The sequence below is a fragment of the Danio rerio genome, chromosome 7 (genome assembly GCF_052040795.2).
Source record: "Danio rerio strain M-AB ecotype USA chromosome 7, GRCz13ab, whole genome shotgun sequence".
NCBI lineage: Eukaryota > Metazoa > Chordata > Actinopteri > Cypriniformes > Danionidae > Danio > Danio rerio.
The window spans coordinates 8,390,344-8,404,361 of NC_141027.1; the positions used below are offsets into that span (position 1 = coordinate 8,390,344).

Consider the following 14,018-nt stretch of genomic DNA (forward strand, 5'->3'; position numbering starts at 1 on the left):
TTATGTGCAAATTGTCTTGATACCCCCACAAGAATAGGTGCTGAGGAATGCAGGGAATTCCTGCTCTTCTCTTGAAGTAGATCAGAAGATGTGAACCTTTTCTCCATAGACCCTGTATTTAAAAACAGCAAATGGCACAACAGACAGCAAAAGCAAACACATGGCATTTGTCATTGATCAAAGGATTGATGTGGTCAATTTAATTCCATACATTTACAGTATATAGCGCTTTTCTGGGCACTCAAAGAGCTTTACACATAGGGGGAATCTCCTCCACCACCAGTATGCAGCATCCACCTGGATGACGTGACGGCAGCCATTTTGCCCCAGACTGCACACCACACACCAGCTGATTGGTGTAGAGGAGACAGAGTGAAGAAGCCAATTATAATTAGGGGAGAGATAGGAGGCCATGATGGACAGGCCAGTGGGTAATTTTGGCCAGGATGAAACCCCTACTCTTTTTCTAAGGACATCCTGGCATTTTTAATGACCACAGAGAGTCAGGACCTCGGTTTAACGTCTCATCCGAAAGACGGCGCTCACTGAGCAATATAGAGTCCCCATCACTATACTGGGGCATTAGGACCCACACAGACCGCAGGTTGGGCGCCCCCTGCTTGCCTCACTAACACCACTTACACTAACACCACTACTGGCAGCAACCTAGCTTTCCCATGTGGTCTTCCATCCAGGTACTGACCGGGAACAGCCCTGCTTAGCTTCAGTGGGTGACCATGTGAGAGTTGCAGAGAGCTAGTTGCTTTGAGTTCTCTTCAAGCAAAATACCCTTAAAATAATATAATTAAAATATGGTCAAGATCAAGAAAAAATAAAAGCAAACAAGCTCTTTAGACAATATCTGGAAACATCAAAAATTAAATTGCTTTACAACAAAATCAACAAAAGCTGGTTAAGAGTATCAGCAAAATATTCGGTGTAACTAAAAACAGTGAATTAAACGAATCCGTGTTCAAAGACAATCACAACTGCATTCAAATGGATTAACTATAAAGTAAACACAAATAACATTTGTTGTAGAGATGTCAATAGTGTTAGAAAAGCAACAATATGTCAGCATTTGGATTTAGAATCCCAATTTACATTTTGATATAACTTGTTGAAACAAATAAAAAGTAACTGGATACACAATCAAAAGAAACCAAATTAATAAAACAAGATGAAAAAATCGTCCAGGTTACGTACGTAACCCACGTTCCCCGAATAAGGAACGAAGACGTGTGTCTGTATAAACAGACTTTGGGAGTGCTTTAGACGACCAATCATTTCTGAAGATATAAAAACGGGCCAATGAAATGCCAATTCAATTGGCGAAGCTTAGCTCCACAGCTGAAACTAATGAGCCAATTAGGGCTATGTCAGTCAGCTGAGTTAGCTCTTCAGAATTTTGCCTGCTGAAGAGCCGATCGCTTAGCTCCCAGCTGGAGACACACGTCTCCGTTCCCTATTCGGGGAACATGGATTACATACGTAAATTGGATGTTCCCCTTCATATGGGAACTTCTACGCGTGTCTGTATAAACAGACTTTGGGAGACTGTATGGAAAGTAGGGTTGGGTATCGTTTGGGTGTTTTCCGATACCGGTGCTAAATTGATACTTTTAAAACAATACCGGTGCCAAAACGGTGCCTGAACCGATACTTTTTAGCCACAAAATGATGGTTGATACCTCTACAAAAATATTTTTTTTGACAAAATATATATATATTTTTAATAGAACTATGTAATTACAGTTTAAAGTAAACATCAATTCATATTGTATTACATTAATACATTTCATTTGATCATTTGTTGGGTAGCATGAATTTAAGATTTGCATAATGAAACTACAATAACTTACTACTAACCTGGGAGGCCACAGGGGCCACGTACTTTTAGGAGCACATTTTTAACATGTATATCACAAAACACTTAAAACATTATTCGAAGTGATTTGTTTTCATGCATCACTCTGCAGTCTTCATAAACAAGATAATTAAATAACTTAAACTCAAAATAATCCTCCTTGTTCATTTATTTGACAAGTAACGTTATACTGGTGTAGGAGAACACATTTCTAACATTCAAGTACATCAAGGCACATTGTTGCACCTGTAAACTTTAACAGGCCTACAGTTGAAGTCAATTTAATTTGCTCTCCCATTCATTTAAAATAATGTTTCTGAAATTTTCACTGTTTCCTAAAAAAAATTATTATTCTGGAGTCATCATAAGTCCTATTTCTTATTGTTTATTTCGTGAATGAAAGACGTTTTTAATTTTAAATAAAAATAAGGTCAGTATTATTAGCCTCCTTAAATATTTACTGTATATTTTTGATTTACACAACAAATCAGTTACAAAATCGTTTGACTAATTATTTTAACTTTCGTAGTTAAGTCTAAATTACACTTTAATCTGAATAAATAACTATAAAATACTTTAAGGGACTTTGTCTGAATACAACTGTCTTGCAAAATAACTAGTAAAATGTTCTGCACTGACTGTCAGCATGGGGAAGATAAAGTAGTAGATATTAGAAACGAGTTAGTTAAACTATTGTTTTAAAATGTGTTGTAAATAAATCCTGTGTTAAAGACGGAACTCAAAAATGAATGAAGGCAAAACTAAACGTGTTGAATATGACTAATGCCGAGTTCAGACTGCATGATTTTCAAAGTAGTCGTGTCACAGATGTTTTCACACTGCATGACTATCTGGGCTAGCGTTTCGTCGCTGCTTTGTTTACACTGCAAGATGGATCGGCGACTGGGACTTTCACATTGCATGACTTTACAATAGGAAGAGTCGCCGACAACTTCGTCCAAACTACGTCTCACAGCCAAAAACACGAAGTATATCTTTTATTCCCCTTCGGGGGGAACTCCAGCACTATAAGTGGATTTGATGTTCTAAATCCACGTATGGGAGGTTCAGTTCAGAAGCTACTCGTCTGAAAGAGTAATGAACGGGCCAATTAAGAATGAATTGGCAGCGCAAGCCTGCGCAGGTGAGCGGCATAAGCAATCAACTGAGCATATAAGCTCACCTGGCGCCAGCAGACGCTATCCTTTTCGCTTCAGAGACTTTTCTGATCGAGCTTCATAAGGGTTCCTCCTGCTGTCTACAGCCACTTCGAGCGAACGAGTGTCTCCCGGTCCAGAGCAAGTCCACGCAGCGGCAGATGGTCGAGCTGGGTTTCTCCCTTGCCTGGCGTCCCTTTGGGTCCGGTCCTCCAGATCGGTGCGTATTGTTGCAAAGCATCCTAAAAGAGGATTTTTTCAGGACGGCGCTCCGACTGTGTGTTTCTGGTTGCGGGGGTTTCCTGGCTCCGGATGATGGGCACGATCACTGCATTACATATTTGGGGGTCCAGCATGTTAATGTGGTGCTCGGGGGAGGTTCATGTCGTCACTACGATGCCATGACCGTCGCGCAGTTGAGATCGCGGCAAACTCTCGTGAGAGAGCCAGCCACCCCAGTCGCCTCCTGTTCTGCAGCGGGCGCTCGGGCAGATCTGAGGGTTCCAGCGAGAGATAATCCGCCGCCTAAGGGCTCGCGGACCTCTCGCTCCTCCAAGCGCTCCATCCAAGCTTCGGGCGCTGGGAGTGATCCGTCTAATCAGATGGTAGCTCTCACGCTCGCTGACACTGGAGATCAGATGTCCTCCGCGGCATCGGAGGGTGGGCTTTCATTGTCCGACGATGATCCGGACCCGCTCGCCCCCTTCGGGCAGGTGAGCACTGTCAAAACGGATACTGAAACGGACGTGTTAGCCGTGCTTTCCCGGGCTGCTTCGGCCGTGGGTTGGAGATGGTTTATCCCCCAGCTCCGCGGCCGGACCGACTAGTGGGGCGTTCCCTTCTTCCCGGCGACGCACAGTAGGCTCACGCGGTCTTAAAGAGCACCTTTTTTCTGCTCGTGCTGCGTGTCCCTCCACCCTCACCACTCTTGGTGGTGGAGCGGCCAGGGGGTATGTGGCGATTCCTCAGGTTGAGTGTGCGATGGCGGTTAATCCGCGCAGCGCCTCTTCTTGGCGGGGTCTGCCTCTTCTCCCATCCAAAGCCTGTGAGTTTTCGGTTCCCTCGGAGCTAGAGCTTACAAAGCTACGGACCAGGCTGCATCCGACTTGCATGCGATAGCCACCGTCCAGCGCTACCAAGCGCAGGCGCTGGCCGAGCTGCACGAGGGTGGGTCCAACCCAGGCTTATGAGCTTCGCACCGCAGCCGACTAAGCTCTTCGGACTACTAAGTCCGCTGCGTGTGCTTTGGGGAGGTCGATGTCCACACTAATGGTCCAGAAGCCCCACCTCTAACAAAACTTGGTTGATATGCGCGAAGTTGACAAAGTCCGCTTTCTTGACACGCCCATATCCCAAGCTGGTCGGCGACACAGTCTGCGAATTCACCCAGGAATTCGAGGCAGTGAGAGAGCAGTCCGATGGGTGATGTCTAATCGGCGGCCCCGTAAGCCCGCTCCGCCCGCCGTGCCATCCATACCTGCTCCTCGCCGAAGGCGCCCGCCTACGAGAGCTGCACCGCCCCCGCACTCGCCTCTGGCGAAGCGAGCGCGTCGAGCACCTCGGAAGCAGGCCACTCCCCCTGCCCAGAATGCCGCTAAGTCTGGCAACGGACCGCGAAGCGTCCCTGGGACAGGTCATCTGGAGAGGAGGGAACTTGCTCTTTCCCCGCTGGAGGGCGGGGCGCCATTTCCAATGGCACTTTTTACTGCCATGAAATGAAAGGGCACTTTTCCACTTCTCCGGAGGTGACAGCCTGAAATCTGCCAGTTTGAGCTCAGCGCTCTAGCTCGTAGGTTCGGTGCACTCCGCCAGTGGCTCACGGGCACTGCAGGCCCTGCCAGCCTGGGACGCGCCGCCTCTCAGCTCGCAAGGTCTGCATGCTCCGCCAGCGGCTCACGGGCGCTGGGGGGACGGTCTCCCTTCTCCCAGCCCCCAAGCCCCCCCTCCGGAGTCAGGGTGTGGAGCCAGAGCGTGGGCCAGCCCCTCGCGGTGGCTCATACGCACGATCAGACTCGGCTACGAACTACAGTTCTCCAAACGGCCTCCCAGGTTCATGGGCGTGTGTTTCACCAGGGTCAATCCCCTGTCCGCCCCTGTCTTGCGAGAGGAGATTGCTGCCCTCCTGGCGAAGGGTGCAATCGAGATGGAGAGCGGGTTATACAGCCCGTACTTCATCGTACCCAAAAAGAGCGGTGAGTCACGGCCAATCCTAGATCTGCGCGTTTTGAATCGCTGCTTTCACAAGCTGTCGTTCAGAATGCTTACGCAGAGGCGCATCCTCCGATGCGTTCGTCCTCAGGATTGGTTTGCAGCCATAGACCTGAAGGACGCGTATTTTCATGTCTCCATTCTTCCACGCCACCGTCAGTTTCTGCGGTTTGCGTTCGAAGGTCGAGCATGGCAGTACAAGTTCCTCCTTTCGGGCTCTCTCTGTCTCCGCGGGTCTTCACCAAACTCGCGGAGGGTGCCCTAGCGCCTCTGCGGCTTGCGGGCATCCGCGTACTCAATTATCTCGACGACTGTCTGATTTAGCCCACTCTCGGGAGCAATTGACTGCGCACAGAGACGAGGTGCTCCGGCATCTCCACCTACTGGGGTTGCAGGTCAACTGGGAAAAGAGCAAACTCTCCCCGGTGCAGAGGATCTCTTTTCTCGGGATGGAGCTGGACTCGGTCACCATGGTAGCGCGCCTCTCCGGAGAGCGCGCTTGCCTGCTGCTGAACTGTCTGAGGGAGCTCGACAGCAAGTTAGTGGTCCCACTGAAATATTTTCAGAGGCTCCTGGGGCATATGGCTTCCGCTGCGGCTGTCACGCCGCTCGGATTGCTCCATATGAGACCACTTCAGCACTGGCTTCAAGATCGAGTTCCGAGATGCGCATGGCATGCGGGCACACACCGAGTCTCTGTTACTGCGCTGTGTCGCCGCACCCTCAGCCCCTGAAACGACCCCCACACCCCGGTGTGCCTCTGGGACAGGCGTCCAGTCATGTTGTTGTTCCGACAGATGCTTCCAGCACAGGCTGGGGAGCCGTGTGTCGCGGGCATGCAGCTGCGGGCCTGTGGGTAGGTGCCCAGCTGCATTGGCACATCTATCGCCTAGAGCTGTTGGCAGTGTTCCTTGCTCTCCGCCGTTTTTCTCCGGCGCTGGAGCAGCAACACGTGCTGGTCAGGACGGATAGTATGGCGGCGGCGGCGTATATTAACCGCATGGGGGGTATGCGCTCTCGCCGCATGTCTCAGCTCGCCCGCCGTCTGCTCCTCTGGAGTCACCCGCGGCCGAAGTCGCTGCGTGCCATTCACATCCCAGGTATGCTCAACCGTGCAGCCGATGTGCTCTCACGGCAGCAGATTCACTCTGGAGAATGGAGACTCCACCCCGAGTCTGTCCAGCTGATATGGGCGCGATTTGGGGATGCCCAGATCGATCTGTTTGCTTCCCCCGAGAACGCTCATTGCCAGTTGTTTTATTCCCTGACCGAGGGCTCTCTCGGCACGGATGCACTGGCCCACAGCTGGCCTCGGGGCATACGCAAGTATGCGTTTCCCCCAGTGAGCCTGATCGCGCAGTTAATGTGCAAGGTCAGGGAGGACGAGGAGCCGGTTCTGTTAGTTGCGCCCCTCTGGCCCAACCGGACCTGGTTATCAGAGCTCTCCCTCCTCGCGACGGCCCTCCCTTGGCAGATCCCTTTGAGAGAGGACCTACTTTCTCAGGGACAAGGCACCGTCTGGCACCCTCGTCCCGATCTCTGGAACCTCCACGTGTGGTCCATAGACGCGAGGAAGACTTAGGTAACCTGCCGCCCGCGGTGGTTGATACCATCACTCAGGCTAGAGCCCCCTCTACGAGGCGCGCCTACGCCCTGAAGTGGAGTCTATTCACTGAGTGGTGTGTCTCTCGCAGAGAAGACCCCCGATCTTGCCAGATCAGTGTTGTGCTCTCTTTCCTTCAAGAGAAGCTGGACAGTAGGCTGTCGCCCTCCGCTCTCAAGGTTTACGTTGTTGCCATCTCCGCTCACCATGACGCGGTGGCTGGCGGCACCGTGGGAAAGCATAACCTCATCATCCGGTTCCTCAGAGGCGCTAGGCGAATTAATCCAACTCGCCCCCCTCACGCCCTCTTGGGATCTTGCCCTCGTTCTCACGAGCCTGCGATTTGATCCCTTCGAGCCACTCGATACAGTATCTTTAAGATTTCTGTCCCTGAAGACAGCTCTGCTGGTCGCGTTGGCCTCCATTAAGAGGGTCGGGGACCTGGAGGCATTTTCGGTCAGTGACTCGTGCCTGCAATTCGGGCCGGGATTTTCTCACGTTATCCTGAGACCCCGCCCGGGTTATGTGCCCAAAGTTCCTACCACTCCCTTTAGAGATCAGGTAGTAACCCTGCAAGCGCTGCCCCCGGAGGAGGCAGACCCAGCCCTGTCCTTAGAACTCAGAACTTTAGATCTTCTGAGCAGCTCTTTGTCTGTTATGGCGGACGGCAGCAGGGAAGTGCCGTGTCTAAACTACGTTTCCCACTGGATTGTGGAGGCCATTTCATGTGCTTATTTGAGCAGAGGTCAGCCGCGCCCCCCGGGAGTGCATGCGCACTCCACAAACGGAGCGTTGCATCCTCTTGGGCGTGTGCGCGTGGCGCTTCTTTAACAGACATTTGTAGAGCTGCGGGCTGGGCGACACCCAACACATTTGCAAGATTTTATAATCTGCGAGTGGAGCCGGTTTCCTCAAGGGTGTTCGGTACCTTTGGTGATTGAGGAAACAACTCGGTAGGTGTTGTACACGCTTGCGGTGCCTTTTTTCCCTAACACAGAGAGATATGCACCCTCCTGTCTGTCAGTAAGTTCCCCATTCGGTGAGCCCTGCAGATTCCTCCAAGGCCCCCAGCACTGACTCAGCGGAGGAGTCACTTGCTGGCCCATTACGTTGTAGGTCTGCCCGCTGGTCAGCCCGCGTTTTGGGTATAGGTGCCTGCTATGGCCGATCCCCGCTGGTGATCCCCATATGCTTTTCCGCCACGGTTAAGTTCCCCCCCTGGGCGGACCCGTGCTTTCCCTATCTGCTAACCACCTTTTATGCGCACTCCCCCTTTTCAGGGTTAGTCCATATGTAATTCCATTTGTTCCCCCTATTGGGTGCGGATGGTCTCCGCAGCGTCCTCCCTACTGGGATGGCACGCTTCCCAACGTACGTCGTGTATTCCTAGAATTATCTAGACGCTAGCGACTCCCAAAAAAGATACCTATTCCGTAAAACTTCTTTTGAAGTGGGATAAGTTAGGGCCAAGGGCACGTTGGAGGACCACGCCTCTCATGTTCTGGGCGCGTCACGCTTGCCTGACCGCTCTCTCATGGTGGGTGTTGGTAAGGTGCAGTCATTATGGCGCTTTCAATGGGCTCCCAAACGTGGATTTAGAACATCAAATCCACTTATAGTGCTGGAGTTTCCCCCGAAGGGGAACGTTCGAGGTTACTAAAGTAACCCTTTGTTCCCCGAGGAGGGGAACGGAAGCACTATACTCCGTCGCCATAATGACTTTCCCTTAGCTGTTAAAAGTCTCTTCAGCTTAAAAAGGATAGCGTCTGCTGGCGCCAGGTGAGCTTATATACTCAGTTGATTGCTTATGCCGCTCACCTGCGCAGGCTTGCGCTGCCAATTCATTCTTAATTGGCCCGTTCAATACTCTTTCAGACGAGTAGCTTCTGAACCGAACCTCCCATACGTGGATTTAGAACATCAAATCCACTTATAGTGCTTCCGTTCCCCGAGAAGGGTTACTTTAGTAACCTCGAACGTTATTAACTACATAATGAGAAAGAAGCCTTTAATGGATTGAAAAATGTACATATTTGCTCACCTGAGTTTAAAGGGAATTAGCCATTTCTCCTCAACGTTGATAATAAACTAATTTCTTTCTGTATGAAACGTCAAACAGACACGGTTGCTCCTGAGTCCAGTCAAACCTCCATTAGTTTTTCCTCCATTTCGTGGGTCCAAATATACCAAAAAAGAGCACTTTTAACTTCTCCCCCAGCCTCCCGCTGGCCTGCAGCAGGTATACACACACACACACGCAAGTGAAAGCTGCTCTCTCATTGGCTGTAGGCGATCGCTGATGTTATTTTCAGTCAACTCATTTCACACGGCATGATTTGAATCGCCGACAATTCAGATATTCAGCACGCCAAATATCTCACAGCCATCGGCGACTCATCGACGATTCTCTCAGATCGCGTCTTGGATAGTTCATACTGTGTGATTGTCACTCACATGCACGAGCACCGATTTGCCTGTGATTTCAGACATTTGTCAGCGATTTCTCAAAACCTGTCGGCGAGCCAAAATCGGGGCTAAAATCACGCAGTCTGAACTAGGCATAAGGCTACATGAGTGTGACTGAAAACTACATTTGATCAATGTCTTAACTTACATCTGTTCTTTGGTACTTGCCGACTGTACCTACAATTTCTAAAGACTACATTTTCTAACGTTAAACTATGTGCACTAGAGTTCTGATTAATAATGGTCTCTGCATAGCCAAGGACTTCCTATATTAACAGTGTTAAAATTGCTACTGAAAACTGAAGTCTAATATCATCAACGGTGGACGTTTTGATAGTGTTTCACAACATGAACATGACTGAAGTTTAATCTTTTTATTACCTGAGTCAATTTGGGCATCAACTTCTGACCAATGCAGGGAACTGATGCGAACTGATGCGACAGCACCTTCACAGAGAGAGCCAAAACAGAGGGAGCGACACCTAAAGCACGCGAGAGGGGCTCTGCCTTTGAGCCCTCAAATGTCATTAAGTTTGACATGTTTTCCCCTTACACGCAACTTTTGCAAAGACAGTTGTTGTGTAAGAATCCTTGCTTGTAAAATACGCTTTAGAATGCTTAGTTTAAGCAAATTGGATGAACGTGATCACGCGCCGTGATCTGAAGAGTGTCACTTTGCTTTCGCTCACTGAAAACCAGGCTGAATGTGCTGTACTGCACTGCGTGCGTCTGTTCCCTAGCGACAATAACAAACCCCTGATATCGCCTGTCTGTATTCCTCAAAGTTGTTTAGAATTAAATGTTTAGTTATGCTGTGACACAACACGCGTGCCTTTATTCATGCACCTCTTTGATGCTGCTTACGTTTTTGCCGCAGTACCGAAATAACATCGAAATTCATATGCTGATTTAATACCGGTACATACCGGTTACCAAGGTATTGGTGCTATAATGGCACCGGGTTTCGGTACCCAACCCTACTCATTAGCAATCTTGCTAGCTTCTGTGTCAGCCTGGCTGCTCATGCTGGCTCCGCCCTTGTTGCCCGAGCAACCCTGGACCCCCGACACAAAAGAGCCAACCTCCCCAAACACTACTCCAGTCAGGCACGCGCTACACTAGCTCGCAAAATGGCTAGTAATGTAATGTAATCCTAGACATCCCAAGTCTCCCGGAAGCGGAAATCACGCGTCGGAAGTCACACACCCCTCTCCACCACATCCCTTCCAGCTCTTCATGTACGTTGGGCACAACTCACCCCCGCCGCTCAGGTACATCGCACGCACACGTCCCACCGCTCTTCAGATACGTTGTACACCATAACCGCTACCAAGAGAGTGGTGAAAAAACATCTGAGAGATCTTAATCGGTAGAGGAAATGTCGGGTTTTAAGAAACTGTTAAATGTAAGAGAGCCCCGTTACATTATTCCTTCATAAGCCCATTTCAGTCAGATAATTCCTGCTTTTAGATCCACTGAAATGGCAGGTGACATGAGTCAAATCAAGCAGATCTGTACTGTCTGAGGAAAAGGTGGACACTCATCTTTCTGAAAAAAATAAAAATAAAAAAAATACTTAAAAATAGATTGAAACTGAGGTCCATATAGAAACTAAATTGTTCTTTTCTTTTTATTTGTTTAACTGATACAATGTTATATTTATTTTTATAGGAAGCTTTTTGGTTTTGAGTGTAAAGAAGGATTTGTTTTATTTGCTGCTAGGCAGAAACCCCAGAAGTACAGCTCTATCACTGTTTAAAGTAAAAGAAAAAAAAAAACAGGATCATACTTTTATGATGTTAGTTTTAATACATTAAAAAAATTAAATCAAAGAAAGCCTCTGGCTTTTTTCTTTTTTTTTTGCTGTATCAAAAACGTACCGAACCGTGACACCGTATTGAACTGAACCATGATTTTTGTGAACCGTTACACCCCTAATATGTATATAGAAGTTGAAGTCAGAATGATTAGCACCCCCCAACCCCCCACTTTATCCCCCCCCAACTTTATTTCCCAAATAATGTTGAACAGAGCAAGGAAATCTTCACTGTATGCCTGATAGTATTTTTGCTTCTGGAGGAAGTCTTATTTGTTTTATTTTGGCTAGAATAAAAGCAGTTTTTAAATTTTAAAACACATTTTAAGGTCAAAATTATTAGCCCCTTTAAACTATATTGTTTTTTTGTTTTTTTTTTGGATAGTCTACAGAACAATCCATTATTATACAATAACTTGCCCAATTACCCTAACCTGCCTATTTAACCTAATTAACCTAGTTAATCCTTTAAATGTCACTTTAAGCTGTATAGAAGTGTCTTGAAAAATATCTAGTCGAATATTATTTACTGTCATCATGTCAAAGATAAAATAAATCAGTTATTAGAGATGAGTTATTAAAACTATTAGTGTGTGTGTGTGTGTGTGTGTGTGTGTGTGTGATAGGGTTAATATGTCTATGAGAACCTGTAAAAGCACAAATGTCAGGGCATGCCAAAACGTCTCTGGTGCCCCAAACTTTCCATAAAACCCCAAGGCTTAAAAGTTTATCGGAAATGTCATTTTGATTTCTCAATCTTGATTTCTTATGCAAGCTTGATTCATGAACTCGTCAGAATAGGAATGGTTATTAATCACCAAGTATTGTTTTGTCATTTTTGCGCAGATCTCTGACTCATGGATTCGAGGTGTGTTTTCCAGATCTATATAAGCGGCAGCTCAATCAAAGATTTTTCACTTGCCCAGCATTTTGACGAGCTGCTCTTGAGAAGTTCATCAGACCCCAGTCATTCATGTGAGTATAAGTCCTGCGATGGACATCTTGAATGTCTTCTAGAGATAAATATTAAAAATCTGATGATCATTTTGTTATGTGATTTTCAGACCTAATTTCTTCAGAGATGGCCTACCCAACAACACTAGAGTTAATTGGTGGTCAAGGAGGTTCTTCATTTTCATTTACTGGTGAAAAAAATGGTGCCAGTTTAGAGAAGATCTGGGTTTGGGTGGGAGAATGGCAGATCAGGGCTATCAGGGCTTGGCTTTCAGATGGTAGAAATAAAACCTTTGGAGAACCATCTGGATCACATCAAGAGTATGTGTTTTCACCTGGAGAGCTTTTCACCTCACTGTCCCTCTGGGGGAACGGAGCAGGAACACGTCTCGGAGCCATCAAATTCATAACTAGTAAGGGTAATGAATTTTTTGTAAAGATGACAAAGTGGGGATTAAAACAAGAATATCCCATTGATGTCGGCTCTGGTTATTGTCTTGGCATCGTTGGAAGATCAGGTGCAGACATCGACTGCATGGGGTTCATGTTTCTCTATGCAGTTCAGTCATCAGTTCTCACCAATGTCAACTATCCCACCATCAACCAGCAGATCCCAAAGGTGGCTGTAGAAGATATCAATTCCATTACTTTTGACAACAACACATCTGTTAACCAAAACAAAGCTCTCGCAAGCTCAAATACAGTGATCAAAACATGTTCATGGTCAATGACTTCCAGCTTTTCATCAACATTCAGTGTGGGGGTGAAGGCTGGGATTCCAGACGTTGCAGAAGGTTCTATGGGATTCAGTTTCAGTCTTGGATCTGAACACACCTATGGTCTGGAGGAGACGGATGAGAGAAATGAAACTCTGGTTACCTCTGTGAATATTCCACCACAGAAGAAGGTGGATGTTGGCATCACCATTGGCAGAGCAACTTTTGACCTGCCGTACACTGGCACAGTGAAGATCACTTGCAAGAATGGCAGTGAGTTACAGTACGAAACCAAGGGCATATACAAAGGCGTCACTTACACTGATATCAAAGTGAAAACAGTAGAAAAAGATTTGTAATGTCAAGATGGAGCAGATTATCAGCTGATTTACCTTTGATTGAGTTTTGTCTGCACTCTCATTCCTCTAGTCCAATTTAAATGAGTCTTCGCCTTTTGATTTTATAAAGAAGAAATATATACTCAGCATTGTCTTTTTCAAATATTCTTTTCAGATTATGTTGCAAATTGGTCATAGAGTTTCATAGTTTCAGAAATTTTGTCACAGATCATGTGGTGTTCTTCATGTAATAATTAAATGTTTAATCAAACATTCAATAAAAAGCATTGCATTTAAAACTAACCCTGTGTAGTTTTGTTTAATGGGGCCGTTTCAATGAATATTGTTGTTTAATACCATTTTATTATGTACCATTATGTCTAAAAAATTGCAAATAGGTGTGAAATAATCTATTCATAATGACAGTAAAATGAGATAAACATCAAGCTTCAAGACAAACAACAAAAAAATCAAGTATCACACAATTCTCATGCAGCATATGCCATCTATTCCACGTTTTCTGTATAAACACTGATGTATTTCCCAGAAGAAAAAAAAAACATAACTTTGAGATAGATTTAAAAAATTCATTGCAGGAAAGCATTGCAGCAACAGGCCCAGCAGGAGGCTAAATGCACATTCCATCACTAATAGGAGGAATAACTGCTCCCTCTCTATGGCCACGGATGCTATATTGCATTACTGCCACTGTGGTCACTGTTCCCACACACAACACACGTTACCAGCCTCAGACGGTGAAGTATGAGAGCCAGTAACTGTAAGAAAGATGCAATACACACAGATTAGGATCTGCTGCATTCTGGTGCTTTCTTTAATAGCTTTTTCCTTTTTTCACAATAAACAGCAAGTGCAAAACATTTAGTCAATAACTA

The 14,018-nt window shown here is 46.7% G+C and overlaps 1 protein-coding gene across 1 annotated transcript; it reads left to right on the forward strand.

Annotated features, from left to right (window-relative positions):
• The first annotated feature begins 12,033 nt into the window (after nucleotides 1-12,033).
• Nucleotides 12,034-13,424, forward strand: jac4 (jacalin 4). Its single transcript, NM_001386396.1, has 2 exons — nucleotides 12,034-12,092; nucleotides 12,182-13,424. Exon 2 carries the CDS (start codon nucleotides 12,199-12,201, stop codon nucleotides 13,144-13,146), a length of 948 nt encoding a protein of 315 aa, NP_001373325.1. The 5' UTR covers nucleotides 12,034-12,092; nucleotides 12,182-12,198; the 3' UTR covers nucleotides 13,147-13,424.
• Nucleotides 13,425-14,018: the final 594 nt, after the last annotated feature.

What these genes read in the sequence shown, in the direction of transcription:
- jac4 (NM_001386396.1), top strand. Translation starts at nt 12,199, where the DNA reads ATGGCCTACCCAACAACACTAGAGTTAATTGGTGGTCAAGGAGGTTCT.